The following is a 23,852-nucleotide window of genomic DNA, read 5'->3' on the forward strand; positions in this document are numbered from 1 at the left end:
ATCGGAGATCTGTTTGCAGGCGCTTACAGCAACGAACAAAGCTTGAATTGGACACCTTGAGAAACCTAGATACACACTTAATATGCTTGATGGGTATGTATATATCACATACATCACAGATATACAGAGACTCTCAACGCAGACAGGATATACACCAGAGACAGCAAAAAATAACAAATCTGAGAAAACAAGAGTTGATGCACTTATCATGGAACAGATGAAGACTCCTCAGTATCGACAGATGGGTGCACCATATAGTACACCCGTACATTTCCTCCCTGCCCGTCAAAGGAAGGCTGCCCACTGCTCTCGTCTGCCGAGAGGGGTAACGAATCCTGAACGTCCCCCTTGATTTCAATCAAGAAATTATCCTGCAGAGACCTTAGCCCCATGGCTAGCTATTCATGACGGAGGACTCACCTTGACCAGCTTGCGCAACATCTTGGTGATGAGCTCCTTCTCGTACTCAAGCTCCTCAACGTCCTGGATCTCGGCCTCCCTGAACTCAAGATACCAGTCAATAAGTTCGTCGCGGTCAACTCCCCTACCAGTTTCCCGCTCCACCTGCGACAGATGCAGAACAATCAAGCTTTGTAACGACATATACTTGTCATGCGTGATGACCATCCTCCTCTTTGGATGTGCTGGCGGTGCAGGAGGCTCCGCAGGCATGCTGCCCGCACGGGATGTGGCATCGGACCCCGATACGCCATTCAAGCCGCCAGAGCCTTGGCCATCGAGGCCCAAGGACTCTTGGTAACTTTGTTCAGTCTCCATCGCCGCCATCTCAACGTCCTGGCTCTCATCTTCGTCGTCTTGAGTGGCTCGCGGACGCCGGTCCCCTTCTCGCTCGCCCTCCAGTTCTTCCTCGTCGAATTCGATGTCATCTTGCTCGACATGGATGATGGATTGTCGCAGAAGACTGTATGCCTCTCGCACGAAGGCTGGGGTTATCTCGGACGTGCAGTTAGCTCTGGCAATAGCTTCGCTTAGTCGAATCATGCTCTCCAGTTGCCGCACGGTAATGCGATACGAGTTTCTGCCTGTACCAGACGCGTCGTCTTGCCTCAAGATGCGGTACTTCTCCACCAACACGTCCGCAGCCTCTGGAGTGAGCTGATACATACGCTTAGATCAATGGATGCACAGCAGGCATTAGTACTCACTTTTGGGTTGAATGTTCTCGCGTACCGGATGTATCTCTGCAGCGCCTCGGTGCTGAACTCAGGATGTATTGCTTCGTCCTGGAACCGATGTACGTTCACGATGTGTTTCGCTATATTCAGGTCCGACTTCTCGTCGCACTCGTCGAGCACGACAAAGAATAAATCGAAACGGCTCATGATGGGCGCCGTCATCGCAACGTTCGCACGTAAGGACTTTTTGCGGTCATACCGACCGCCGACGGGGTTGGCTGCGGCGAGAATTGACGTGCGCGCGTTCAGCGTCGCGTGTATGCCCGCCTTCGCAATGGAGATTGTCTGCTGTTCCATCGCCTCGTGGATGGCAACTTGGTCGGAAAGGTCCATCTTATCGAACTCGTCGATCGCGCAGATGCCGTTGTCCGCAAGCATCAGGGCACCGGCTTCAATCGTGAAGTCGCCCGTTTCCTCATCTTTGACTACCGCCGCTGTCAGACCCGCAGCTGACGAGGCTTTGCCGGACGTGTATACCGCGCGAGGGAGGAACGAGCAGATGTATCTGCAGTATCATGAAATCGTGAGACCAAGTTGCTGAGTATACTTGAATGTACTCACTTCAAGAACTGCGATTTTGAAGTCGAAGGATCTCCGACAATACAGATGTTGATATCACCGCGCAAATGCATGCCCTCGGGTGTCTGCTTGTGTACACCACCCATGAGCTGCAAGAGAAGGCCTTTCTTAACGATCTCATGCCCATACACGGTCGGAGCGATGCTCTCGACGAGCCGCGAATAAATATGATCCGACTCCAGCATCGCTTTCAGCTCCTCGAACTCGGGCTCGGTCAGCGATCGTGCGAAGGCCTGGCCGTCGTCGTCACCGTCTTCCTCCTCTCCTCGGATATTGGTGCCAGCCTTCCTCACTAATGAGCGGTCTCATTCAATAAGGTGGCAGGGAGCTCGCTTACCCGACCATCGGCGTCGTGGACCATGCAAGCCAAAAAGGCCGTTTTGTACTGCAAGTCCCTCACGCCGAGGCTCTTGAGGCCTGTCACGCCCGCACCGCCCACCGCAGACGCAGCGGAGTTCGCGCCCGCTTTGCTCGCCTCCCGCATAAGTTCTGCTTTGTTGCCGCCAGGTAGTCCTAGTTGACTCACGTCGGGCACCACGATGAACGTGCCGGTGAACACGCACTTGTCTCCTGCCTTTGCACGCTCGACCAACTCCGAACGCAGGATTACGTCGAGCGAGCGCGGCATCGACCCCGTCGGTATCTCCGAAGGGTTCTCCTGGATGCGTACCTTCTGCCAATCCGTGAATTTTGACGTATCGATCTGTAGCTGCCATGCGATGCGGTTTCCACATGTAGGGTTCGGGCACAAACTCGGCTGCGTGGCACTATGAATATGAAAATAGTTTGTACGCGCGAGCGACGCACCTCGGTGTACTTGAACTGCTGCTCTATCTCGTTTACCAGTCCCCCACATACCTCACAGATGAAACTGCCGTACAACAATTCGGGTCGAACCTCGCTCGTGCGCGTTACCGTCCCGCTGATGCTCATGAGGGTGCCAATTTTGTCTGTCCTCAGTTCTCGAATGCCAGACACCAACGGTAGATGGTAAAACGCGACATTAAATTCGCGCGACTGAAGGTTCACAGAGTCTGTGGCGGCCGCGGTCGGGTTCAGCTTGAGATATTCTGGCTCGTACTGCGCCACGAGGCTGTGCAGGGCACGGCGAATGTACGGAAGGAAGCGGTAATATTGTTTTTGAATGGCGTCTGCAAGCACATCGTCCTTCTGCAGTAGATGACCATAGTCGACATAGAGAGTCGTGAGCTCATACTCGCGCATGGTGTGGATCTGCTCAATGTAGATGAGCTCGGCGTCGGCTGCAGCGGGAACATCGCCGTCAGAAGCAGGTGTAGCCGCCCGAGTCACTTCCTCTGTGAAGCTGGAGCAAACAGAGTTGAAGAACGGTAAAAGAACGCGTTCAAAAGCGGCTCACGTTCTGAGAAACGTCTCGAAGCTCTCCTGCACGCTCTCTCCAACGGCGTCCTTGACGATTGGTATGTCGATATCTAACTGACCTCGAGCCCTTCTCCGTCTCCTGGAAGTGCTATCATCGCCCTCTGCGGCCGGCTCAGCATCTTCGTCTCCAAGAGCGAGCGCGTCTGTCCGCGTTCGTCTCGGAGTGGATCTACCATTCGATGACTGGGTCGCGACTGGTGCACTACTGGGGGGTAGCGACGAATGCCGTAAAGGTGGGGATGACAGACCATTTGCGTCCATGATATTTCAGTGAAATGGTAGATCAGCTTTCGTCGACGAAAGAAGAGGTGAAGGGGGAAGACGCGCCTGTGGCATTGAACACGACATGGCCTACCCTAAACTACAGCACGCCCACACGTGACTCCCCCAGCCGGAAGTCTGCGACGCACTTGTATTCCCGTTCATTCTGTTGCGCTGTACATCAAACTCTGCCATGGATCTGGAACCTCTTGACCCGGATTATGTTAATGAACGACTTTCTCAGCCGCCATTTGTGACCATCTCTGGTGTCTGTAACATCCGAGACTTGGGATCATACGCAACGGTCCATCCAGGATTGATGACAAAGCCCAGGTTTCTATTTCGCTCAGCAGAAATATCTTCCATCACAGAAGAGGGTATGTCGTTGTGCATTGTATGAGATAGCGTTGTTCGTTCGAACGATAAGCTACAACCGAGTGGCGTCTGATTCTTTCCAAGGGATGCAGCAGCTTAAACAGCTAGGAATCACGAAAGTGTTCGATCTTCGGTCGGACACAGAGATCGAGAAGTACCATACACCCTGTCCGAACATTGAAGGCATAGAAGTCCTGCGGGTCCCTGTGTTCAAGAAAGAGGACTACAGTCCTGAGATGATGGCGAAGTGCGTTAATGTCTGTTGCTACAAGCTACCACCTATTTGTTTCGTACTTACATGCTTGTGATACAGACGATTTGAACTGTACTCCAGTGGACGGACCGCAGTACGCTTGGTTCCAATTCATTCCAGAGTAATTCTTGATCACGGTGTGCAACAAGGCCTTCATGGAACTTTATTCTCAAATATTGGAACATGGGGGATTCGCATTCGGCGAAATTCTCCGACATGTCAGAGACAGGCCAAATGAAGGCTGTATCGTACACTGCACAGGTACGTCGCAGATGTTCACATTATTAACCTCACACTTCATCTCGTGCAGCTGGCAAAGATCGAACAGGTGTTATAGCGGCAATTCTGCTAAAGGTTCGCAACATGCAAGATTAGATGCTTCTTTCCCCTCTCTTAACCTCCAACCATCTTCACACAACGTGTAGCTAGCAGGCGTGGTCGATCAGACCATTGCCGAGGATTACGCACTGACAAGAGTTGGTCGAGAGCCCGACCGACCGATGGTCATGGCTCGTTTAGCCAAAATTCCGTTCTTTGCTTCGGACCGCTCAAAGGCCTTAAATATGCTGTCTTCTCGGTGGGTTATTCGTATTGATACCAGCCGATGGTGATCGTCATTATATCTCCCCATTCAGAGCAGAGACCATGTTGGCATTCCTTGCGTTATTACATGAGAAATACGGCGGTGTCGAGAATTACTTGAAGCAATACGTCCGGCTCTCGAATGAGGATATCGAGATCATTCGCAGAAACATGCTAGTTTCTGAGACTGAAGACCATGCGTTTAGTTAGCCGATGAGCGATTTCTGGGCGCCTTTGCGGAATTTGTTGCTTTCGTTGTTGTTTATACCCTGTACTGTGTACATCAGATTGAATGTTGTGTATCGTTATAAGTACTCTAGATGGTGTTGCCAAATCAATAATTTTGAGATTACGACAGTCCGGAAAACAAGTACAACAGGCGCAATACAGATAATGATCATGAGTAACGAACAGGCCCATCATGACTTTCTACTGAGACTGAGTATCCGCTGCGGTTTCTGCTGAGGAGTCTGACCCTGGAATGTGGGACTCACAGGCTGCTGCGCCAGAGTCGAAGCTAATAATCCACTCTGTCCACGCGCTCTAGGGTTCAGAGGCGACAGTGCACCGCTTGACCGCGAGGGTGGGCGTGCAGTACTCTCGCCACCGGTGACTTTACGCCGCATGGGTACTCGAGTCGGCGGTGCGCCTGGAGCCACAGTAGGGGTGGAGTTCACCAACTTTTCAGCACTGGATGAGCTAGACAGTATGGTGCTATCTGTCCCCAACGCTTGCCGACGGGATTTTTCGTGCTTTGCCTGGACGGCTCGGAAATGTGAGAGCAGCTCCTGCCACTTGATTTCTTCACGACCCAATTTAGACCGCGTTGATGACAGATTGCCAACTGTCCTATATCGAGAGTGAGATGCAGGCCTAATACAGGGCGAGGATACTTACGACTTCGGCGCTATATGCAAGAAGCCAGCCGAATTTACGGCATTCAGTCGATTTCGTAGCGATACAAAGGCAGTACTTTGGGGCAGCAGCATTAATAGGCCGTACAAGCATTTGAATAAATGAGGGTATTTCTCCGGTTCTAAAAGTTGCAGCCGGAGGTCTAACGACATTTCATGAGGATGTCATTCAAGCTCATGCAAATCCTACTCACATGTAAAGACCGGAGATTCAATGAGTTGCACAAGTTTGTCTATCTGGACAAGCAACTGCACTGTAATCTCGAGGTCGGCACTGTCTAACATCAGTCCACATTTTCACCTAAGCAACAAGAGTGACGCACAATATATACAACAAATTTGACGCATGTTCGTATGCTTGTGCAAGGAGACATAGCGAAAAAACTGCGACAGCATTGTGACACCATGATCTGTACAACGTCGTAAAAAGCGCTTGACCGTCTTGCTGCAAGATTCGTATCAGAGAAGCCAGACTGTTAACGTGACTGCAACTCGCACTGACGCGTGTCTCAAGACTCTTCAATCTCCTCCGAAAGTCCGCTAACTCGGGAGAAGTTATCAGGATAATATTCAGCTTTTGCACCATGACGCTAGCAAACTCTAGGTCCTGCTAATATGTCAATGGATGAGAACGAGTAATTGGAAACATGGACGTCACCTCTTCTTTCTCCAGAATCTCCGCGAATGTCCGATAAATCCGCTCTGTGTTCAAGTTAAGGCAAAGCTGTCGTATGATCAGACTTCCCCGGGCTTCCAAGAGGCCTCGGTCTGTGCTGAACAGTTCGAGAAGGTTCATCATAAAGGACTTAAAATATGATTCTTCGGAACTAGACGATATCTGAGCGAGGAGTTGCAGATCATGCTTGATAACCTATTCGACATTGTTGAGCATGGAAGACCTGGGGCTATTGATGCAACGATGCAGAGCACACCTCTTCTGAAGAATCGGAGAGAGTTTTCAATAAGGCGGGAAAGGTACCGTCGTCCATGGCAAGGATCTACGTCAAGCCATTAGCATCATACAAATTCATATGACCCATATTCCTTACCTTCTTTGGGGCTTTCTGATGGAGCATGATGAGCCACTTCAACGCAGCCACCCGTGTTTCCTCATGCTCGCTCAGAAACTGGATCGTAAGCGCATTAACCGTCAACTGATAGTCGATGTGCTCCGCCTTTTCTTGCAAGATCGATGCTTCCGGTGATTGCTGCAACTGCGGTACGCTCCCAGCCGAGGTAGGAGAAGCAGGGCGACTATTCTGGGCTTGCGGTGCAGCGGCGTTTATAGTCGATTCGCTCACATTACGATTTTGATCCATCTGTATTGTGCTGGCTCGAGCTCGTTGAACAGAGATCATGGAGACACGGTCAGACGCCACTGGTACAGCAGTTTCTGGGGGTGATTCCGGTGAACTAATATCTCGACTAGGATTGGTTTCCCTTCCAGCCGTCGATTGTCTACTTGGGACGAGGGACGGCGCACTCGGTGTAGGAGAGCTTGGCGCCATATGTGATGCAGCGGATGAGGATTTGTCTGTTCCCTGTCGTGTCGGAGGGTCGGAGGGAGGTGGAAGGGTCTGTATGACATTCATGAGAAGTTTGTTGGTTCGAACAGCGGCAGACTGTATCATTCCGACATGATGTGAGAGATTTGGTAGGATCGCTAGGATAAGACGGGGGGTAAACGGAACCATGACATCCTGGCAGATGCCCAGAAACTCAGACAACCATCGTAAAGCAGTCGACTGCTGTATGACATCATCTGAAAGCGTTTGTCAACGGTCTGCAACACAATGAACGGGAATGACTCACGCAGATCATCCAGCTGTTGAATCATTATCTCAACTATTGCAGCGTAGTCGATTTTGACTCCTTGCCCTGGTATCCAGTCTTTCCGAACTGTCAATGTGACGCCGTCGGCTACGCTGAACTGTACTCACTTCCTACATCTCTCCCGTCGTGTTCAGACTGCTTTTCGTCGGGAGATACATCGGAGCGATCGTCCACTGCATGGTCACCCTCCGGGATAAAGGCCCCGCGCTCTGAATTGACCAAGGTGAAGTCTTGGAGCTTCTCCTTTTCGTTCTCTGCTTTCCGGACTTGTTCTGCAGCGGCGGCTTCCCGCTTCGCCTTCAGCTGCTCTTCAAAGCGTTTTTGAACAATGGTGACTTCCCGTATCTCACGGAGGAAATCTGCAAGAAGGTTTTCGGTGGCTATTCGCACCTCCTCTGTTGGATCTGATAAATACTTCCTGTGAAGCAACAAGGTGAGTACGCATAGAACCAAGCTGAGTAAAGGAACACTAACAAAAGGCCATCCAGGAACTCCGGAAGATATGTGATGAGTTCCAACTCTGGGACAGAATCAAGTACGGTAATCCAAGAGACGAGATAACTCCGCGTGAATGGACTGAGCACATATATTCTCTCCGACAGTAGAGGAATGAAGTGCGGAAGAGAAAATGCTTTGCGAGCTCCGTTCATATCTTCGCCATTAGCAATGTCGTCTGGATGCGGAACAAGGATGCTGAGCCCACGCGCTTCTTCCACCCTTCTGCGAATCTTCTCCGTCTCGGGATAGTGAGGGATGTATACGGAAGCAGTCTCTGCCACAATGTCCTTCAGTAAACGATCGAGCAATTCTGCTCCATTCTTCACGGATAGCTCAGAATCGGCTGCAAGCTAAACCGAGTTCGCAATTACTTCATACACAATGCTCAAGCTGACGTACCTTGCTTAATGCGTCAAAGATGGGATTGAAGTACACTAGTATCTCTCCTTTCGAGACTTTGGCAATGTTGTACAAACATTCAGCTGAGAAGTACCGCACCCTGTTCTCGGGATCCGTGAAACAAATGAGTAGGGGTTCCACGAACTTCTCCATGTATGGGGCGATGTCCACACCGAGCGCAATTGCAGTACCAGCGAGACCGATGAGACCGCCGTTCCGGACGTGCAGGGGATTAGTAGAGTTGCTGAACATGTCCACGAGCTGGTCTACAATTTGGCTGATGCGACGCTGGTCTCCCTGCTGCTGACACTCGCGAATCTGCCTGCACGTACGCATTCATATATGCTCTTCTTGCATAACAATCGGATGCAATTACTTTTCGAGCTCAAGCGCTGCCGCCTTCCGCTTCTCGTACATCTTGTCCACCAGCTGTTTCGCGACGCTCGACTCTGCGGCAAAGCTCCATTATAGGAACACAGAAAGCCAACAGCACCACGAACCCATTTTGTCCAGGCTTATGCAACGTGTTACCCGGAAGAATATGACAGCTAGTGTCTGCTGGAGCGCAGTTCCGAGCCAGAAATCATGAAGAGTATCCGAGTCGCGACTCGGACGCGTGCCGCGGTCAACGGGCGCGCATGTCGTTACGTCAGCGCCGCATTGGGAAATCTCGGAGCAAGCAGCTCATCGACACCATGAACGACGACGAAGCTTACATTCTTCTGCTCCTTTCCGACAGCAATCTCCCCACTGGATCATTCGTCGCTTCAGCTGGTCTTGAGTCTTACGTCGCACATGGATTATTCGTGTCTGTTTCTCGGTCGGGAGACGCGTTGGACATCACCACGAACTTCGTGCGAGACAGTCTCGCAACATATGCTCGGAGCGCACTCCCATTCGTATCGGATGCGCATAGGCTCATGGAGGAGCTGATGCACTCTACCTGGGACGACGTAGAGAAGGGGAAGGAAAGACTGAGCAGCGCCCTGGATAGTGTTAAGGCGCTCGACAATCTCTACGAGGCCATGACACTGAATCATGTCGCCAGACGTGCGTCCAAGTCCCAAGGAGTTGCACTCCTCACGTTGTACTCGAAAGGATTCTCAAAGCCATCCATGTCGCTCTCGCACTCTAGGGAATATGCTGGGCAAGTGGACATTGGCGCGACACGGGAGGCTCGTCCAGGGAAGTTCATCGACGCCCTTAAGTTCAAGATTAGACGAGAAGATAATCATGGTCATCTCCCTGTTTGCTGGGGTGTCCTCACAGCCGCGCTGGGTCTCTCGCTAGGTAGGAACTACCCTCCTAACAAATGGATTGGCGATTGATTCATGCCTATGATTTTCATCTTCAGAACGCAGTCAATTCCTCCATCTGTTCCTGCACGCCCGGAGCCTTCTTTCAGCTTCCGTCCGATTGAATACATTAGGACCATATGCTGCCCAACAACTTCTACTCCACGTCGTTAAGCCGCTCGTCGAGGTAGAGACATCACGGTGCAAACATCTCCGGACAGGCTACGATAAGCCTCCATCCGTCAGCGCAGACTCAGACAATCTCTTGCAGGAGGTTTCGCTTGGACCAGCGATGACATGGCCCTTGGGCGAAATCCTTGCAGCGCGGCATGATCTGCAGCATTCACGGATTTTTAACAGCTAGAATCATTGCATCCGAGCTCAGATATGAATAACAGATACCAAACAAATGCACTGCAAAGATAGCGTACATTATTTTGCAGGGAACTACGACGCTGTCACGAGTGCTAGTCGAGACGATACCTCCGCTTGTGAACGGACAAGGTTTGCAAGATACGATACCATTAGTGTGTCCTACGGAACCCATCATCAGGCATGTTTCAATCGATCATGGGGATGAAGTCATACATACCTGAAGACTAGCATTGAATCCCCCCTTCTCGAGATCTTCCGTGCTCGCACCCAATGTGTCCATCAGGTATCTGCCCACTGCGGGATCCCCCTTGACCTCGCCCGCAAGGACCGACCGGACGTATGAAAGGACGCGCTCCAGCATCTCATCCACGGATTTGAGGGACCGCTCAAGAACTTCGAGATCAGTGATTGGATGCGCGATGCTGGCATTAGAGGAGTTAGAGGTTGAGGCCAAAAGATCGACTGTTAGGAGTTGTGAGGACATCGGGTTGGACGATGACAGGGAAGCTCTACGCACATCCACTACGTTCAGCCTCGTGGAAGCGGAGTTCGCATGGAATGGGTACAAATACACAGTTTTCGGGCTTGGGGAATACACCAACAGGCGATCTGCGATGCGATGGATATACGGTGGAGTGAAGAGAGGGAGAACGCGTACCCGACAAATGCCTGGACCCCTGCCTTCTCACCCTCTTTAATACCGGTATTTAGTGCGAGGTGGACAGCTTGATGCGGCGCAGTCTCTTGGGAGTAGAAATTTTGTATGAGAGCCGAGTAGGTATTCAGATTAGAGCCTGTCGAATACCTGCAGATGCCGTCAATTCTAGACTTGGCAATCCGATTGGCAGGACTCACCATCCGACGATGACCTCCCTCGGGTTGACTTTGTGATGCAAATCGTACATGGTCTGATGATACTCCATGTCGACTGCAACCTGCTCTTCCGTTTCGCTATGCAGAACGGCAAAGGACGAGCGAATCTCGATCTCGCCGTTGTCAGAGCGCGTCCCGAGGAGAGTTCCGATCACCCGCTCCTGTGCATCGGTGCGTCGGAGGTAGTGGTCGAGGATGGAGAAAAGGGCAACGGGATGGACGGTTGCAGATGTCGGTGCCCGTCTGTAAATACAAGTTGTACTCGACATTCAAAACAATCCAAGGCGATTACATACCCGGGTGTGGAGATGAACCCAGGAGCAGCATTTTGAATGTACGCGGCAGATGATCGTGAGCCGAAAGCCATCTTTGAGAGCCAAACGCGAATTGCACTGGGCTGTCTGGGCAGGAGAGTGGCAGGAGGTGTGCGCTACGTACGCGCTTATTCTGCGAAGTGTAAAATTCGTCGGCAAGCGCCGACAACGTTTACCGTGAACGCCCACGACCAAACCCTCCAGAATGCCTTCCGAAGAGACAAAAGTACGTGGCCACCACCGGCACATATTTTTGAGTTCTTGTGTTTATCATATTGTAACTCAGGAGAGAATTATCAAGGCCATTGACTTCGGACGAGTATGTCTCTGTCTTGCCTACGCTGTCAATCTCTGTATGACGTGACCCCCACCAGACGGTTATTCACTATGGCTGGATTCCTTTGATCATCTACATTGGCTACACACGGAGTAACCCACAGCCTTCTTTGATCAAGTGCGTCCATCGACTGCCTGCGAATTGGTGCAGCTAACACAGCTGGCACGTCACAGGCTGATCAGCCCCCTCGCATAATCGTCAGTTATTACGCCTGCATGTGTATATATTACAGCCCCAACTTGCTCTTGGACTGAGGTCGCCGTTTGTTCTTGCGTGTAAGATGATATAGCCGTCTAGCCGGAAAATGATGAGATGGTGAGCGTTTTATCCAGTTGTCTGCTATGATTATAGACGTCGTGGTGGCACCAAGTTCCTGTAATTTGGTGTCCTGATCAGTTTGGTGTTGATGTTGTAACTGACTTCTGTCTGGTTTATGCATTCGACGAAGTGAGGAATTGACAAGGCCAGATATGAGCCCTTTTTCCTTCGCGCTACCCAGTGTCTTGGGATGTTTCTGACTTACAATTCCACGCCAGATAGAAAAGTACGGCGAAAGTAGCGAGGAAACGACAACGAAAGCGAATACAAACCAGGCTGCATATAACAATTGAACGATGCTATAAGTAAATTCTCCGCAAGTCTGCTGCCGCGGTGATTCTCTTGCAGATTGGGCACAACTTCGTTGAACCCAAGCACCGCAGCCAGCACTCGCGGCAGCAAGTGTGCCAACAGCCTGTGGAGACGGTAGGTTCAGTGTATGGATCCAGACATATGCGACAGAGTGACGACGTCGAAGATGAAACGCGGATTGAGACCTGGTATAGATTCAACTCACTTTAGCTCCGTGAAATGAATGTTGTGTTCGCTTACCATGTGATTGACCTTGCTTTCTAGTGCATGGATCAGCGCGACGTCGTTACCCTCCCGTCGCGCCTTTTCAACTGCCTGATCTACTCTATCCGTCTCTCCGACACCCATCACCTCTTCCATGGTCCGCTTTACGTCTTCAACGACCTCCGCTTGCCGGCGTATCATCTTCCCCTCGGCCACAAGATCTCTCAGAGTCTTCAACTCTATCTCCTTTCCACTTGTCAGCTTCATTGTTGTCTCTCTTTCACGTTCTACGTCCAAGTCCGAACCATCATCTGACGGCGAAGGTGAATTTGCCGAGCGAGCTTGGTGTAAACCGCTCGTGGCTGCGAGGATGTCACTTTCAGTGAATTGTGGGGCACCGAATACTGCCTCGTCCTCTCCATCCACGTCTATTTCATCCTCGACATCTTGTTGTGCGCGGTCTCGTATTTCGAAACCAGTGCCTGCTCGATGTCAGGCTGGCCGCGGCGTATCATTAAATCGGCATCTACGCACCTCTGAAACTCACTCCAGCAGTCGCACTCTCCCGGATCTCTTCTACATCCCCATCAATGTCTACATCCCGGTCAACGTCTCCGTGTCCGCTTCCACTTGTTCCGGGAGTCTGCTCTTCTTGCAGTTGAACATGGGCCAGGCACGCATCCACATGAGCGTCTACTACATCAGCATCTCCTTTGACGAGCCGTTGACAAACTGGACATATAGTTCCTTCCTCTCCCTCCACCTGCCATCGCGTTTCGTCCTCATCACGCGTAACTTCACGTAACTTCGTGTGTCGCTGCTTGCGATGTCTCTTGACGGCGCGCAGCATCTTCCTAGTTTGCTCGAGGGTCACTTCGGAGGTAGACGCGATGGAGGAGCTGGTGGTGTTACGCGTTTTCACTGCAGAGCGACGGCTTCGGCTCGTGAGACTTAAATAGAGAGTTTGAGACTAGAGACGGGTGAGCATTCTGGGCCACGCACCCGTCGTCTGGTTCAGCATCCGCTAGAACCTCTGTCGAACCTATCATACGCATAACTTCCTCTACTCGCTCCATTTCCAGATCACAGTGTTTCCCGAGGAGTCTAAGAGGGATGGACACTTCACATACTGGACAGACTCTAATTTCTGCTCGCTTCGCTGCAAGTGCAGGAGAAGTGCATAAGTGCATATGAGGGACATGAAAATGAGTTGGAGCGCAGGTAGTGCTATCGCAGAACATACGTTTCTTGGTTGGCACCGTCCTCGCGGCTGGAAGTGAGAGCGGTGTATCAGACCTCAACGAAGACGCAGCGTCGCTCCCCTCGGCATCACTGAGTACTTGCTCAATGGCGCGCTTCTTCCCTCTAGCAAGACGACGCCATGTCTATCAGCTAGGACGTAAACGGGATAATTTTTCGACTATGACACGCACTTCGCCGCCCGGGATGGCATTCTAGCAGGTACAAGGAGATCGATGCACACAACTCACAGGAAGGAATTTGTGCGAGTCCTTCGCGAATGACCGCGATGTGCTCGACGTGATGGATGGTCCCTCAGTGCTTTGGATGAAATGCGCGCCGGAATGAGAGCGCGTCGGTGGTCACGTGGAATCGCACCTTCCGGAAAACGGCGGGCCGTTGTCCTAGACGTGACGGTGTCCCGGGCCAGGGTACCAGTGTTTCTTTCTATCGTCTTCAGGCCGTATTAGAAGCCTGCAAACATGGCGCCACTTACGTCGTCACCTCTTTATCTAGGTCAGATCGGAATGTGTGTCGCAAAGGTCTTACTTTGTTCTGAAGGCGTCGTCAAGGATGGTGACCGACAGGCCGACGCCACTCGCACGCAGCTCGTGTCTCTTCAAACGACCACCTTCTGATCCCTGCGGCCCGAGGACTCACTTGCAATGTCAGTGTTCTCCTGCTAGCGGGGCCTTTGGGCACCCGCGACTTTCGTTACTTCTAGACGCCAGTCTTACCGTCTGACATGGACTGGTTTTCTCAAGAGTGCACCTTCCCTGACAAATAGCCAATTCTTCCGCCGCATATGCTCATGGCCTGCTATTCTTGACACCTGATCAGTCGCCGTCCATCGGAGAATTATCTCGTTCAGCTAAAATACTCGGGAGCGGAAGCTGCAGCGACTCCTTACCCTCGAAGATGATTCTTCTTACCCTGTTGTTGCATGTCCTCCCAACCGCCTTCACTCTGTCATACAGGGCTGCCGATTTCTCCTCTCTGTTACTTGTGGAGAGCCAAGGAGTTAACTACACGGACGCTGGTGTGACTTTGCCCTTCGAGACTATCTTGGCTACGCATGGTTGTAACACTGCGCGGATCCGTGTCTGGACAGCAGCACAGTATGATTTGGAATATTCATTGGCTATGGCGAAGCGCGTGAAGGCTGCTGGAATGACTCTCATAGTGGATCTGCACTACAGCGACATTTGTAGATGATTCTCTTGGTCAATTTGATGGATTGGTACTCATGAATGAGGCAGGGGCCGATCCTGGCCATCAAGCAATCCCAAGCGGATGGCCTGCTAACTTAACCGGTCTTATGGCCGAGATGTACAAGTGTGTTCGCGTTTCTCTTCTGACAAGCGATGTACAGTGTCCATCTGATGTTATCTCAGCTATACTGCGGGTATTGTGACAAGTTTTGCTGCTCAAGGGACTCCCATCGACATTCTCCAGGTCAGTATTCATCACTCAACGTAACCGCAGATTTCATGTCATTTTACTATAATTGCAGGTCGGCAATGAGATCAATAGTGGTTTGCTATGGCCAGTTGGCGAAGTGTCGTTGAACGGCCTCGAACCGGTATCACTGCTGCTTAAGTCCGCAGTCCAGGGCGCGAAGTCAGTCGTCGGTTCTCAGAGAATTCTGATCCACTTGGCCAATGGGTGGGATTGGGACGACTTGTCCTATTGGTATTCCGGTGTATTCGGCACCCCCGGCGGTCTTACTCTGTCGGATGTAGACGTCATGGGCGTGTCCTTTTATCCGTTCTACGGCACGAACGCGACGCTAGCTGCTCTTTCGTCCTCTCTCCACAATTTGACCAGCGCATATGGCAAGGAGGTTGTAGTAGCCGAGACAGACTGGCCCGTGGTCTGTCCGAATGTCACGCTTAGCGAGCCGGGCGTCCCGGTGTCGGTCCTGGGACAGGAGATATGGTCCAATGACATCGAGGACGTTCTCTTGAGCCTACCGAATGGTTTGGGGCAGGGCATATGTACGTCTTCAAATTACTTGCTACTGGATTACATCTTGATCGTTGGTGTCAGTCTACTGGGAGCCAGGATGGATCGGAAACGCCGCACTAGGCTCTGGATGTGCTGTAGGTCGATGCTTGTCTACATGATATCACTCTCGCTGAATATTGTTCTTCAGGATAACTTGTTGGTGACAGCTTCCGGCGCGACGAGACAGTCGATCAACATCTTCGGGTGGGACATGTAGTTGCGAATGCGTATCGCACCGGGGTATGAGCGGCTCGGTTTTCTGTACTTTGGTCCTAAAATTTACCCTTTCGCTCGATGATATTGCGTGCCTCTCCTATGCGTCTCATTTTTTGAATTTCTTCGCGCTGAGGAAGATGCATCGCAACTTGCTTGTCGGGTGGTATCGGCGCCTAGTTTTTGCGCGGAGTTTAACGGGCGAATATTTGGTAAACACGTGGATGTCATGTTCCTGTGTGCGATCGGTCATCAAGATCGCGTCGGCCGAATATCATGCTGCAACATCCTCCAGACATTGCTCGAGTTCCCTCTCTTCCGGATATCTTCTCTGTCTTAAAGATACCCGATAGATACATTCTCTGTGTTGCATCTTTGTCTCATCCCACATGAGATTCCCGAAAGTCCGTACGAACTTGCCTGCACATCGCCGTGTGCAATCCTCACCACTGCGTTCTCGCTCTGTCGCTCGTCCTGGTCACTCTCGGCCAGCAATTGCGCCATGGCATCGCCTCAATTCTTCATTGGCGATAGAGCATAGACCTGCTCATGACTCGAGCATGCTGCATGCCCAGCAAGCATCGCATCCAGGTCAGGGGGCAAGCCATTCTACCTTGAATAAGAGATTAACTTGCAAAATTGGCAGCTGCGAAGACTCCGCTGGAGCATTACTCTACTCTTATAGAGTCGGGAACACTGCAGCAAGATGATCACCAAACACGCATCATAGAGAAGCTCCAGGGTCTGCACGATGAGATCGTGAAATACCATCCACCTGAGATTTCACCGCTCCCTGCGCAGCGTTCCCTGGTACGTGGTGTATAGCTATCCGTCGGTCATCCCTGACATCTACCTCCAAGGTATCGCGCCTATTCTCATCCACCCCTGCACCGGCCCCCTCAATACCCCTAGACCACATACCTAAGGGACTCTATCTGTACGGCGACGTCGGTACAGGAAAGACAATGCTCATGGACCTGTTCTACAAGTCTCTACCGCGTTCCATCAAGCGGAAGCGGCGTGTGCACTTCCACGCGTTCATGATCGATGTGCACAAGCGCGTGCACGCGATGAAGGCGAAGCTGGGTGCGGGCGGCGGTGACCCGATCGCGCCGGTCGCGCGCGACCTCGCGAACGAAGCGTACGTTCTGTGCTTTGACGAGTTCCAGGTGCGGTGAGCGCGCCGATTTCTTCTGCTGGGGTTCTCTTTCGAGCGTCTGCGTTTCGCTTGCAGGTAACGGATATCGCGGACGCGATGATTTTGCGTCAGCTATTTGAGAAGCTGCTGAACTACGGAGTGGTCTGTGTGGTAACCTCCAAGTAAGTTACCCTGGCAACGAATGATCTGCGATAGCTGATTATGCTCTTCGCAGCCGTCATCCAGACGACCTGTACAAGAATGGTATCCAGCGGTCCAGCTTCTTGCCATGTATTGATCTTCTCAACACGCGCTTTAATGTTACGACCCTTAACTCCGGGACTGGTCAGTCTTCCTGAGACATTCGTGCGCTTTACTCACGCAGCTTATTGCCTACTCGCAGACTACCGTCGGATACCGCGCACGCTCTCGCATGTCTACTATGACCCATTGACGGCTGAGAACCGTCTCGAAGTTCAGAAGATTTTCGAGGCATTTACCTCTGACCCATCCGATCCGGTTGTGCCCAACCGTAAGTTGGAGATATGGGGGCGCCCGCTGTTCGTGCCCGAGAGCTCGTCGGCGGTGGCGAAGTTCCGGTTCGAGGAGCTTTGTGGGAAGCCACTGAGTGCGGCGGATTACATTGAGGTCACGAAGACGTTTGGGACGATCTTTGTGCTAGATGTGCCGAAGTTGGGGCTTAACCAGAAGGACAAGGTGTGCTACCTCATGCTGCAGTTTGCATGCCTGCGAGCTGACCATTACATGGTTTACAGGCACGCAGGTTCATTACCTTCGTAGATGGTATGTTACCTGTGTGTTTTTCTTCGGGGTAGGCTAACGAACTCCTTTTTTCCAGCATGCTATGAGAGCAAGGTACATTCTAACCAGATTGTGAAGCGACACGGTACCTGACGAGATCGACAGACGAAGCTCTTCATTACGTCCGAGGTCCCTATCTTCCAGATCTTCGCAGACGATTCGGGCAAGAAGTCCGAAGACATGTCAGACCACATGCGTAACATTATGGACGACCTCGTACGTGCTCCCAGTATCCATTAGTTATTCAGTATTGAAGGTGGTTGTGTGTTGCATGCAGGGCCTGTCGAGTGACACGGTTGTCTCCAGTGCGATGTTCACAGGCGACGAGGAGTTGTTTGCTTTTGCGCGGTGCTGTTCGCGGCTGGTCGAGATGGGGAGCAAGCAGTGGGCAGAGACGGTAGGTGACCGTACGCACAAGTAGAGACGTCGCGGTTGCAGCTGCGGTATCTATATACACATCTAGTTTAAGTGTATATTGGTCAGTTGGGATACACCTACAATATTGTTATACCTTCCACTATCTCGCACAGTTTTACGCCTTCATGATAGCGCCTGACCCAGGACAAACAAGCGACTCTCCCTATCAGTGACCACGATGTCAAAGTCTGAGTCAAAGGGTATCCCAGAGCCTTTTCGACCCGCCCTTCTCGTCGTGGACGTGCAAGAAGACTTCTGCCCACCCGTACAGTATACTCGTGTCCTCCATTGAACCCGTCTCACACCATCTGCAGGACGGCGCACTCGCCGTGCCAGACGGGCGCGCCATCATCCCGGTCATCAACGACCTGCTCACGCTGCCCTTCGCGCTCAAGGTCGCGACGAAGGACCACCACCCGCCGAACCACATCAGCTTCGCGCGCACCCACGGCGGCCCGCCCGCATTCGCGCCCTTCACGTCCTTCGCCGCGATCACGAACCCCGCGAACGCGGACGAGGCGTACGCGTCGCGGCTCTGGCCCGTGCACTGCGTCGCGGGCACGCCGGGGAACGCGTTCGCCGCGGGGCTCGCCGCGGGCGCGCTCGAGCGCGTCGTGCTGAAGGGCACGGACCCGCGCGTGGAGATGTACTCGGCGTTCCGCGCGCCGCTGCGCGACCCGCCGCTCGCGAGCGCGGTGAGCGGACTCGCGGCGCTCCTGCGCGCGGCGGGGGTCACGGACGTGTTTGTGGTTGGCCTCGCGGGGGAGTATTGCGTGCGCGCGAGCGCGCTGGATTGTGTGGAGGAGGGATGGCGAACTTGGGTCGTAGAGGAGGGCGTAAGGAGTGTGGGTGGAGAGCGGGCGTGGAGGGTGGCGGCGGAGGAATTGCGCGCGAAGGGGGTGGGGATTGTGGGCGTGGACGGGGAGGAGGTGGGTTGGGTAAAGGCACGCGCGGTCCCGGGGAGCACTATGCAGGCGGGGGAGGACGCTAAGCAGGAGTGATGTGCGAGGGCGGAAGTGTTTCTCAAGTGTGTACCACCATCTGTATCTCATACATTTCTTGGACAATTTCACTGTTTCTATGCAAGCATCCTCGAGTCCTCTTCCAATACGTGGGCATACTCTAGGTGTGTTCAATTTACATGCTCAGCACTCAGTCTCTTGCACAAATTGCACCGAGTAAGTCCTACCTCGCACGCTAATCATACCAGCTCGCGAGCGCACTCACGTCCGCGCTCGGTTCCCTCCCCAGGACCATCTCGGCGACGACCCTGCCGGTGCCCAAGCTCAAGCTAATCCCCCATGGGCCATGCGCCGTCGCAAGGAACACGCGCACGCCCTCCGCACCCTCCCCCAGATCTGCACCGGGCACTCTTACGATCATCGGGCGCCCGGTCGACGACACGGGCCTGAAGCACACGCCCTCCCGGAGCACCTCCACGTCGTCCCCGCACAGCGCCTGCGCGACACCCACAAGCCGCGCGACGCTCTCCGGCTCGACCACCGCGTCCGTCGGCAGCGCCGGCAGCGGTACCGCCGCCGAGTTCAGCCCGCCGAGCCAGACGTCCCCGCCGGCGCGCGAGAAGACCTCGGGGGAGAACCCGGGCGAGTCCGACGTGAAGACCGCGGCGCAGGGCGCGCCCGCCGCGGGCTGCCAGCGCGCCGAGCGGAGGACGACGGAGTGCCCGGCGAGCGGCGCCACGCGCGGGACGCGCCGCGCGTGCGGGAAGAGCGTGCGGTACGCGTGCGGCGTCCAGCAGCCCGCGGCGAGGACGAGGCTGTCGCAGGGGACGGTGCGCGTGCCGGGCGCGCGCCCCAGGAGCTCGAGGCACAGCGCGGGCGCGGCACCGGGTATGAGCGCGGTCGCGCGCGCGGGGTGGTGCAGCGACACGCCGAGCGCGGTGCACTGCTCGAGCAGGAACTCGCACAGGCGCAGCGGGTGCCTGCGCGTGCGAGAGGCCGTCAGCGAGCGAGCGCGGGACGCGATGTATTTATTACGCACACCTGCCCGGTCGACTGGCGTCCCGAGATGGCCTGCAGCGCACCGATGTTGGCGCGGAGCCACGCAGGACCAGCCGCTGCACCGAGCGGGGCAGCAGCCTCCTGCTCTGTGCCGCCGAGCACGGTCGCGCGGCTCTCGCCGGTGAGGATCCAGTCGACGCCGCCCTCCGCGCCGCCGCCATTGCGGCCCGAGATGCCGGCGGCCTCGGAGCCCGGGACGTCGACGGTGTGCGCGGGGGGCGCGGACGCGGCGTCGCGGTCGAGGGAGTAGGAGACGCTCTCGGACCAGCCCCAGCGGTCGCGGCCGTTGTGCTGGGCTGCGAGGGCGCGGTGGAGGTCGAAGGAGAGGGCGGCGAGGGGCGCGATGGCGGGGCCGAACCAGTCCTTGGCGAGGAAGCCCGCGGCCTTGCCGGAGGCGGAGGCGAAGAGCTGCGGGGACGGCTCGACGAGGTGGATGGCGTGGGCGGGGTCGGTGTCGCGGGTGAGGAGGGCGAGGGCGTACGCGGTGGAGAGGCCGATGATGCCTGTGCCGAGGACGACAGTCGAGGGCATCGTGCTGTGACGGACGGTGAGTACTTGCGCTGGAGTTCTGTGGTGGAAGCGGGCAGCAGCTACTGGGCCCCGAACTGACGTGCTTTGTGGAGATTTGTAGGAGACCATATAAGGGTGGCATCTCCGGCACAGCATGCACAAATGTTAATATTCCTACACTACTACAATTATATGTTCCGCTCTCCCGAAAGGCATGTCCGTGCGTCTGCGCCCTCCCCGGTGACCGCGATTAGGGCACGCCAGAGAGCGACTTGCCGCGGGTGTCGACGGTGAAGCTGCCAATGCCGACATTCATCGCGGAGCCGCCGGACGAGATGGCGTCCGCGGCCTCGGGCTTGCCCTTCTGGAGGATCAGCTGGACGACGTCGAGGTCCTTGCTGGTGTCGAAGACGTGCTCGAGCTGCTGGCGGGACGCCTGGCCGAGGATACCTTGGGAGCCCTGGTTGGAGAAGAAGACCTGGAACGCTGTAGTGCGATCGGATAAGGATGAGCACGATCGGAGATCAGTGGAACGCACAGTCGACGACGTCTGTCAGGGGAATGGTCCTGTGTGTATAGGATAGAGAGGTGAGCGAGCGGGAAGGTGGCGGCAAACAAAGAGCGAGATTCACGTTTCTGTGGGTGATCTGGTGAGTGGAGGATGGAACGAAGAGCAAGGAAAGCGCACCTCCTGCTTTCCAGCGATGGTACTGAGGGTGAGTAGTGGGTTCTGAGCGACGAGTGGGAGAGAAGAGCGGGAAGGACGCGTACCTCTGCGGGGTTGACGATGATGATGAACTGGTCTGTGGACTGGGTGTCCGGCTTGTAGACGACCTTTGTGAGGGACTTGGGCATGGAGGATGAGAGTGTGGGAAAGGACTAGGATGGGGACTGGGAATGGATGTGTGCGTGAAGAAAAAGCTGGACGCTGTGGCGGGCGACGAGCACGCACCGGGCTGTATATGAAGGTGCGGCTCCGTGACGTCATTCTGGAAGGAGCGGGCATGTGACTCCACCCAGGCTGCACCAGACGCGTCCGTCACACGACCTCCTTCTCCACGCCTTTTTCCTCGCTTTCTTTCCCTCGTTGGCTGGCTGCCACGGACACGCGCTAGGCCTGTTATATATCTCGAGATGAAACCACGTAATCGAATTGGTTCGTCCGGGAGAGGTAGGCTCATCGTCAGCCACTGGCAGCCTTCTCGGACCTCCACCCACACACACCCCAGGTCTGATCGCCCACCCCATCGATAGCAGCCCCTTCCACCAATTCCACGTCTCGGCTGCTGGCCAAGACCGCGTCCTGTGATGCATGCGGTACCGCGTCGCCCTCCAGCGTAGAAAGCCTGACTCCTTCGCCATACATTGCGGGCGATGAGCTTCGGATGACTCTTGCGCGATGATGTGCTTCGAAGCCCCCCGTGCGTTCCTGAGCACCCCCCCGTACGTATGTCCTCAAGAATTTCTATCTCGTGGACACCATACAACCTGCCGTGTGATGCTGTAGCCGTCCGTCAAGCTCACCGCGTGCATTCGAGTCACTCGTCACTCGATCGAAGATTCGAAGAATTAACCCAAGCAAGCGCTTCTAATGCCGTGTGCTGCATACCTCACCAGTCTTTGCAAGAATCAACGTGAGCAACAAGGTGTCGAATATCTTCCACAGCTCACTTCCGACCCCAACAGTATCCCTTGCTAACATCCCATCTGCAGAACTACGAAATTGGCCCAGAGACGGGTCGTACCGTGTCACGTTTCATCCGATCTATGTACGATACAAGTGCGATCCTCGATAATTGCCCCGCCAGATGGTGCCCTAGGAACATAACACCGCGCTGGAGGGCCTGCAGAAATCGAGAGGGCTGGCAAGTAGGTCATCCTCGTACGGATTTCGGAGCTGTTTCGAAGAAAGGATTCACTATCTAGGCCATAGCCGCAAAGTGCAACCTCGGGATCGCTCGGCACATTCCCCCATGCACGCCCCGACCCACGCTTCTAGCCGCTGCACCAGTCAGAATCATCCACACGGCCATTTCTCCCTGTAGCCGCCAGCCGTTACGTCCGAAATGAAAGTAGTGTCTCGCCCTCGCCAAGCCAAAACGCTACTGGACGAGAATCATGCACAATTCACTAGTGCGCCCGCGGAAACGACTCTTTTGGACTCGGGGCACGCGGGTGCACATCCTTGAACCTAACCTAAGTTTGTTTCTGGCCTGACGGCTACTCTAATGTTGTGCCTACTGACTGCGTACTTACTTACGTCTCCGCTGAGCCCGCAGACTGCAGTCCAATTCTCGGTCAATGCACGGCGTCGCGATGCACATATGCAAGATCCAAGCGACCTCATGTAGTGCTCACTGCATCTGTCGCCAGGGCATATACTTCCTCTTGCGGAGCGGACCGCAGGGATGCAACTTTATGTACGTCCCACACTGTGACCTCGCATCGTTATATTTCCTTTATCCAATTTCCGTTCCTTTCTGTGCCGACTCGCAGCGTTGCCTTGCCCCAGCCTGTGCTCCGATGATGATCTGTGGTCGGAGTCATGGAGGAATCCGGCGACGTGAGTCCAGTTCGTCGATATTACTTACCACCAACCACAGCACTCAAATGAGGCCGTCGAACAGAGGCCAAATTGGCATGTCTCACCACGTTTCGAGCACCAAAAAAACGGCTCCCGTCAAAGGTGCTACATCCCAAATAGGGCATATACGTCGTGACTGCCACTTCGTCGGACATCCATATTCAAAAAAACACGAGAAAGGTCATGGAAACGACACGAAGTCGGCTGGGAAGAAGGGTGCCGTACAGAAGAGAAAGCACGCAGAGACGTGCGATCGTCACCGCGAGGTAAGGTGACGCTGAAACAGGTTGGGACCCTCGGTCGAGGGTGGCTGCGAAGTATCTGCGTTGTCGGCCTGTGCAGCTATATAAGCTCTCTATATAACGCGAGTAAAAGAGAGTGAAATCACCATTGCAATTCTGGTGCTGGAAACAACGTCGGCGCGTACGCAACCGTGACTGTGCGTTCGAAACGCGATCACGTGATGTAGCGCTTTGGCTGCAGCAACTTGCACAATATTATTGCACTCTCGGTTTGCTCCCGGTCACTCAGTATGTAGCCTCATATCCTGTACCTTCTTGTATGCACCTCTGATCAATCAGT

At 54.0% G+C, this 23,852-nt stretch overlaps 12 protein-coding genes across 12 annotated transcripts; 6 read left to right on the forward strand and 6 right to left on the reverse strand.

The window, feature by feature from the left end:
- Positions 1–206: 206 nt before the first annotated feature.
- Positions 207–3,437, reverse strand: SCP_0210880 (DNA replication licensing factor mcm6; the record flags this gene model as incomplete). The annotated part of the gene is made up of 7 exons (XM_027754998.1): positions 207–371; positions 421–1,116; positions 1,167–1,701; positions 1,758–2,059; positions 2,113–2,532; positions 2,583–3,099; positions 3,154–3,437. 7 exons carry the CDS (start codon positions 3,435–3,437, stop codon positions 207–209), a joined length of 2,919 nt encoding a protein of 972 aa, XP_027610799.1.
- A 193-nt stretch (positions 3,438–3,630) lies between these two features.
- Positions 3,631–4,857, forward strand: SCP_0210890 (hypothetical protein; the record flags this gene model as incomplete). The annotated part of the gene is made up of 7 exons (XM_027754999.1): positions 3,631–3,814; positions 3,897–4,059; positions 4,126–4,159; positions 4,215–4,326; positions 4,376–4,419; positions 4,491–4,642; positions 4,701–4,857. The coding sequence occupies 7 exons, from the start codon at positions 3,631–3,633 to the stop codon at positions 4,855–4,857; spliced, it is 846 nt and encodes a 281-aa protein (XP_027610800.1).
- A 209-nt stretch (positions 4,858–5,066) lies between these two features.
- SCP_0210900 (ARM repeat-containing protein) lies at positions 5,067–8,795 on the reverse strand (the record flags this gene model as incomplete). The annotated part of the gene is made up of 14 exons (XM_027755000.1): positions 5,067–5,496; positions 5,545–5,704; positions 5,756–5,835; positions 5,885–6,006; positions 6,064–6,168; positions 6,220–6,432; positions 6,494–6,559; positions 6,611–7,323; positions 7,374–7,451; positions 7,502–7,812; positions 7,869–8,242; positions 8,292–8,613; positions 8,668–8,740; positions 8,792–8,795. 14 exons carry the CDS (start codon positions 8,793–8,795, stop codon positions 5,067–5,069), a joined length of 3,051 nt encoding a protein of 1,016 aa, XP_027610801.1.
- Positions 8,796–8,986: 191 nt separating this feature from the next.
- On the forward strand, positions 8,987–9,950 carry SCP_0210910 (putative urease accessory protein; the record flags this gene model as incomplete). The annotated part of the gene is made up of 2 exons (XM_027755001.1): positions 8,987–9,581; positions 9,646–9,950. The coding sequence occupies 2 exons, from the start codon at positions 8,987–8,989 to the stop codon at positions 9,948–9,950; spliced, it is 900 nt and encodes a 299-aa protein (XP_027610802.1).
- Positions 9,951–10,033: 83 nt separating this feature from the next.
- On the reverse strand, positions 10,034–11,201 carry SCP_0210920 (Eukaryotic translation initiation factor 3 subunit F; the record flags this gene model as incomplete). The annotated part of the gene is made up of 6 exons (XM_027755002.1): positions 10,034–10,120; positions 10,179–10,423; positions 10,479–10,570; positions 10,620–10,766; positions 10,817–11,077; positions 11,131–11,201. The coding sequence occupies 6 exons, from the start codon at positions 11,199–11,201 to the stop codon at positions 10,034–10,036; spliced, it is 903 nt and encodes a 300-aa protein (XP_027610803.1).
- Positions 11,202–11,353: 152 nt separating this feature from the next.
- Positions 11,354–11,680, forward strand: SCP_0210930 (Mitochondrial import receptor subunit tom7; the record flags this gene model as incomplete). Its single annotated transcript, XM_027755003.1, has 4 exons — positions 11,354–11,374; positions 11,435–11,467; positions 11,523–11,602; positions 11,659–11,680. The coding sequence occupies 4 exons, from the start codon at positions 11,354–11,356 to the stop codon at positions 11,678–11,680; spliced, it is 156 nt and encodes a 51-aa protein (XP_027610804.1).
- A 422-nt stretch (positions 11,681–12,102) lies between these two features.
- Positions 12,103–13,772, reverse strand: SCP_0210940 (hypothetical protein; the record flags this gene model as incomplete). Its single annotated transcript, XM_027755004.1, has 6 exons — positions 12,103–12,300; positions 12,356–12,801; positions 12,854–13,269; positions 13,322–13,478; positions 13,563–13,684; positions 13,753–13,772. 6 exons carry the CDS (start codon positions 13,770–13,772, stop codon positions 12,103–12,105), a joined length of 1,359 nt encoding a protein of 452 aa, XP_027610805.1.
- Positions 13,773–14,476: 704 nt separating this feature from the next.
- On the forward strand, positions 14,477–15,782 carry SCP_0210950 (Probable arabinogalactan endo-beta-1,4-galactanase; the record flags this gene model as incomplete). Its single annotated transcript, XM_027755005.1, has 6 exons — positions 14,477–14,765; positions 14,818–14,893; positions 14,953–15,013; positions 15,072–15,555; positions 15,608–15,660; positions 15,714–15,782. 6 exons carry the CDS (start codon positions 14,477–14,479, stop codon positions 15,780–15,782), a joined length of 1,032 nt encoding a protein of 343 aa, XP_027610806.1.
- Positions 15,783–16,338: 556 nt separating this feature from the next.
- SCP_0210960 (Uncharacterized protein) lies at positions 16,339–18,159 on the forward strand (the record flags this gene model as incomplete). Its single annotated transcript, XM_027755006.1, has 10 exons — positions 16,339–16,369; positions 16,425–16,588; positions 16,639–16,947; positions 17,013–17,098; positions 17,152–17,261; positions 17,320–17,633; positions 17,693–17,720; positions 17,776–17,792; positions 17,844–17,954; positions 18,016–18,159. The coding sequence occupies 10 exons, from the start codon at positions 16,339–16,341 to the stop codon at positions 18,157–18,159; spliced, it is 1,314 nt and encodes a 437-aa protein (XP_027610807.1).
- Positions 18,160–18,333: 174 nt separating this feature from the next.
- SCP_0210970 (Nicotinamidase) lies at positions 18,334–19,156 on the forward strand (the record flags this gene model as incomplete). Its single annotated transcript, XM_027755007.1, has 2 exons — positions 18,334–18,420; positions 18,470–19,156. 2 exons carry the CDS (start codon positions 18,334–18,336, stop codon positions 19,154–19,156), a joined length of 774 nt encoding a protein of 257 aa, XP_027610808.1.
- Positions 19,157–19,352: 196 nt separating this feature from the next.
- Positions 19,353–20,707, reverse strand: SCP_0210980 (nucleotide-binding domain-containing protein; the record flags this gene model as incomplete). Its single annotated transcript, XM_027755008.1, has 2 exons — positions 19,353–20,097; positions 20,157–20,707. The coding sequence occupies 2 exons, from the start codon at positions 20,705–20,707 to the stop codon at positions 19,353–19,355; spliced, it is 1,296 nt and encodes a 431-aa protein (XP_027610809.1).
- Positions 20,708–20,936: 229 nt separating this feature from the next.
- SCP_0210990 (SDO1-like protein) lies at positions 20,937–21,541 on the reverse strand (the record flags this gene model as incomplete). Its single annotated transcript, XM_027755009.1, has 5 exons — positions 20,937–21,172; positions 21,225–21,253; positions 21,319–21,322; positions 21,375–21,396; positions 21,458–21,541. The coding sequence occupies 5 exons, from the start codon at positions 21,539–21,541 to the stop codon at positions 20,937–20,939; spliced, it is 375 nt and encodes a 124-aa protein (XP_027610810.1).
- Positions 21,542–23,852: the final 2,311 nt, after the last annotated feature.

The sequence above is a fragment of the Sparassis crispa genome (genome assembly GCF_003851025.1).
Source record: "Sparassis crispa DNA, contig_000001F, whole genome shotgun sequence".
Taxonomy (NCBI): Eukaryota; Fungi; Basidiomycota; class Agaricomycetes; order Polyporales; family Sparassidaceae; genus Sparassis; species Sparassis crispa.